A 4,440-nucleotide genomic window follows, 5' to 3' on the forward strand; every position below is an offset into this window, starting at 1 on the left:
ACCACATGCAATCTGTTTTATAGCTGAGCTATAAATCTGCGGTTATTTATCGTCTAAAGTTCAGTATATTATATGGTAGAGATCGGCAGATATTTCGTTGGCATCTTCGACATGCCATATAGTGCTGGAATGCAATTGGTACGGAGGTAATGGGTGCTATCGCTCCGATTGGTTCGCCACTAGGTAGCTGCAGTTCTGCAGTTGTTTCTTGTGGCTTTCATGATGTGCAAAGCCGACTGGTGGCAAACCAGCCTTGCCGACAACAATTGCGAAATTGTTAGTGAGACTCTTTATTTACTGCAGTCGCTTCCAGCGGTAGATAAATGTCGAACTCACAGTCGAAACTCACCGTGAGGAGGTTACAAGCCTCGGACCTGGCAACCTGGTTTCAAAGTTTGACGCGTCGCGTGTAGCAGTAGCGTCGGTATTTGGCTTGAAAATGCGATTCGACACATTCGACCGATGAAGTTGGCAAACGTGCTGCACAGAGGTAAACAACAGCCCCGACTGCCTTGGCCCCTAATTGAAACTGGGGCTGGGTGACCGAGCCTGAGCCCGAGGTTGAGGAGGAAGGCGACGGCAGCAAATCGATCAGCTTTGAGCCTATCAAGCCTATCAAGCCTATTCAGGCCATGCCAGCCAGACCAGCCACTGGCCCGAAAGAGGCCTGTTTTGACAAGTCGGAGGCATTTTCTTTTGACTCCGGTAGTTAGCCAAAGTGTTCCATCGAGACAGTATTACGGCCATATGACCTCATGAGGTGGCAAGGGGCCCCCTTCTGCCATTTCTACGTCCGCTTGCTCCTCTGCCGTGCCACGGTTGTAGAAGCAGACATAATCGAGGAAGAACGAAAGGTGAGATTGATATTTGCAAGTCCCTTTTCTTTCTCGGCACGGCAAGCGGAACTTGTCCATGCTGGCCCTCCGGTTTGGGCACTGACAAGAAGTGAAAGCCTGGCTCACAATCGCATTTGCCAACTATTTAACTCCTCCGTCATCTGATTCTTATTTGCCGAGAGCATCGAACTAGTATTCTTAAACCGATCCAAAGCTCCGATCTTTCGGGAGGCAAATATTCTTGGACGGACGGGGGCCCAGTAGCGCGACGCCGAGTTATTAGTAAGTTGTGCGATGGCGGACCTTTCTTTCCTTTACGCGGGAACAGGGGGTTTACTTTTTGCCTGGCCGGCCTTATCCTTGCTTTTAGTGATGGCTTTCACCGCGTAACTTGCGAGTTGCCTCGCCGTCGCTGCAAAAGGATAGTCCGCAACAACCAATGCCTGTACGCATGTTATGCATTATGCATCTGTGTGCGTCTGATAAAGGCGGCCGCAGCTTGTGATTTGACCAACACATGGCAGCAAAGCCGCGTCGGATGCATATGACCCTGCAATATAGCAGTACGTGCGTGGTAAAGACCCCCCCCAGCTCGGGATCGAATGTATCTTATTTACCCCAGCGAGACCCCCCCCCAGCAACCCACTAGTCATTGAGGCATCAATCCTGGCCGGTACCTGGTCTGCATTTAAAACGTACCCATATCACCTAGTATTGCGGACTGGGGGTAGGGGGGAGAGCAGGCGCTCGCATAACACCATCTCACCAATCTTCGCGCAGCTTCTTCCTCGCTGGCTGCCTGACATGAAGCACACCCACGCCCGTACGAAGCAACCTTTCTACCTCCTCCTGGCTAGATGTGCCTACATGGCTGCAATCTAGTCTTGTTTGGCTCTATCTGTACATGATGACGTCCCGTCGGTTGAGCCGCCCAATTTCCAATCCTGCATCCGTAATCGAGTCTCGGGAAGCATTACCGTTAGTCCCCGAACCAGTAACCTGGCACATACTAATTCGTCCGAAGGGGTTGAAGTCCGGTGTGATGAGTATGTATGGTCAATCAGTCAAAGTGTGCAATGTTGCGAGTGTGCAGGTGGGAGAAGGGGAGCAGACCAATGAGGCTTCACTTTTTCTCTCGGGTTGTGCCTCGCCTAAAGTGATATGCATCTTGCAGAGCCTTTAGGTTTCATTACCTTCTTGGCCCCTTCCGTCTACCCTCGTTCATCGCCGTGTTTTTTTTCCTCGTTCGTCTCAGAGTCATCCAGCAATAAGACTGTTCACCGGTTCTTCCCTCTTCTTTCTTCCACTTCTCTCCCCCTGTGCCTGAAAGCAGTCAAGACTCTGTCAAGTCGATCAGGGCTCTTTCTTACCATGCCACGCCGACAATCGGTAGCATATTACGCCTGCGAGCTCTGCCGTCGGAAAAAAAGGAAGGTGAGAGCCGCAGCATCCGTTTGTTTTGACTCCCATCTGAACGCTCCTCGTCCTCACCTATGTAGTGTGACGGAGACGGTGTGAGCCCTTGCAAGGCTTGTCGTGACGATGGCGCCGACTGCGTCTATCTCAGGCCCAAGCGCGTCTCCAAGGCCGATTTGCGAAAGGAATTGGCCGGGCTGCAGACGATAAACTCGGAATATAATGTCCTGCTAGATGCCATCTCGTCTCGCAACACAAGCCCCGCGCAGCTCAATGACATCATACAACGGCTCTCGGACGGCCAGTCGCGCGCCGAGGTTGCCGAGATGCTAACGCAGAGTCCCAGCAGCCGAGACCGTGACCGTGACAGAGGTAGACCCAGCCCTGGTACGACGAATCCGTGGCTCACAGCCATTCTGCATCTATCTAGCTGCCAGCCCTGCCTGTACCCGTCATGGTATTCTTTCTTTTCCGGCGTTCTAACTTCAGCTGTGCTAGGCGGCTCCCCGACTTCTGTCTGTACCTCCGTGTCGAGCCCCGAGACCTTACTCTCCAGCTCCCAAGAAGGCTCAAAGATCCCCTTCCTCCCCGTGAGCGCGCCGACGCCGCGCAAGACCAGGCCCCCCATGCACTCGTACGTCCAGGCCAACCTGGGCTACTACAGGTCGCAGCTCCCGCAGCTCTTCGACTTCATCCTCGCGCGGGTTTGCCTCTCGTTCTGCCCCATAAGCAAGGCGCACCTCAGGGCCGATCTGGAGTCTGGCGCTGGCCAGCACTGCTCCCCGGCCCTTCTGGACGCCCTCCTGGCCCTAGCGACCGTGCTGGCCCCGGAGAAAATGGCGGCCATGGTGACGCCTCGCACGCACGGTGGCGGCGACGACGTCCGGCAAGGGCGCCTCGGCGACTCGTTTGCGCGCGAGGCCATAGCCGCATTGTACAATGAATCGGGACTGCCGCACCAAATCGCTGACATCCAGGCCGTAGGGGTACTCGCAGTGTACTGCCTCAGCTGTGAAAATATCAAGGACGGTATCGTCTTTGCCGGTGATTTTATCGCTGCTATTACCGAGCAGTGGGAGGCCGGCCACGCAGAGGCCGGCTCTGCCGATCGCCAGACGCATGCCAGCTTATATTGTGGTGCTCTTTCACTTAACAGGTAACGGGAGCTGTTTCGCGATGAACAACGCCAGAGCCCCGCCAGAGCCCGACTGATTCTTTTGTCCTAGATTGCTGTTCTTAATCCAAGATTACCACAAGACGTTAGATGAGCTGGCCATCAAAGTCGGGCTGGACAAGTCTCCGCTGCAGAATAGCAGCAGCGCCGATAGCACAATCTCCAAGACCAACCTCTCCGGTTCGATCACAGGTGGGAATTGTACCAGAGACTCATCTTTCCAGCACACGTCGCTAAGTCTTTCCAGACGACCCCTTTTTCATGCGAGACCTGAGTTTGTTGCCCAACAACCCCAAGGCTATCGCGGCCAATCTCTTCAAGTTCACCGAATTGGTGTACAAGGCCCGGTATTCATCCGAAGAAACGTTGAACCAGGCGGTCAAGGTGTACCAAGACGGCCTGCGATGGTACGAGTCTTTCTTGGCCTGCACCCGCAGCTACCCCAGCGAGACGCCATTGATACTATTTGCCCAGTTAGTCCTCACAACACTCCCGGCCTTGGGGTCTTGATGTTTTTTCTCACCTCTTATCTCATATCAGCACCTATTATCAGTTTGGCGTCATGTGTCTCCTAACACCATACGTTCTCGAATCAGCCGCGATCGCTTCGGACGGGACTTTCCCCATGGTGGTTTGTTTGCAGGCGGCGGGGAGTATCAAGCAGCTGATACAGCACTACAACAGGCTGTACGACGACGGGCAGCTTCTTGAGTTTATGCCTTTCTTCGACGCCGCGGCACTTGCATTTTTGGAAACATGTGATACAAAAATACTCGTGTAATGATGATGAATATCTAGCTCCTTCCAAATGACTCGCCTTGCTCCGGGCAGTCTACTTCAGTAATATGCGGGAGACACCCCTGACCGACTGTCCATCAACATCAGCCTTAAATGCCTCAGTCCTGTGCCCAAACAGCAGAGCTTTGACCACCAGGTTGAGGACGTGGCCGAAGCATCGTATCCTTCGTTTGGAGGGATCTAGACCCCGCGGTTTCGCAATCTCCTCTGCTGCCG

At 53.8% G+C, this 4,440-nt stretch overlaps 1 protein-coding gene across 1 annotated transcript; it reads left to right on the forward strand.

Moving 5' to 3' along the window:
• Positions 1-2,207: 2,207 nt before the first annotated feature.
• BBA_10042 (fungal specific transcription factor) lies at positions 2,208-4,207 on the forward strand (the record flags this gene model as incomplete). Its single annotated transcript, XM_008605139.1, has 6 exons — positions 2,208-2,270; positions 2,336-2,639; positions 2,751-3,408; positions 3,479-3,606; positions 3,674-3,899; positions 3,967-4,207. 6 exons carry the CDS (start codon positions 2,208-2,210, stop codon positions 4,205-4,207), a joined length of 1,620 nt encoding a protein of 539 aa, XP_008603361.1.
• Positions 4,208-4,440: the final 233 nt, after the last annotated feature.

The sequence above is a fragment of the Beauveria bassiana genome (assembly GCF_000280675.1).
Source record: "Beauveria bassiana ARSEF 2860 unplaced genomic scaffold BBA_S00083, whole genome shotgun sequence".
In the NCBI taxonomy this organism is placed as follows: Eukaryota; Fungi; Ascomycota; class Sordariomycetes; order Hypocreales; family Cordycipitaceae; genus Beauveria; species Beauveria bassiana.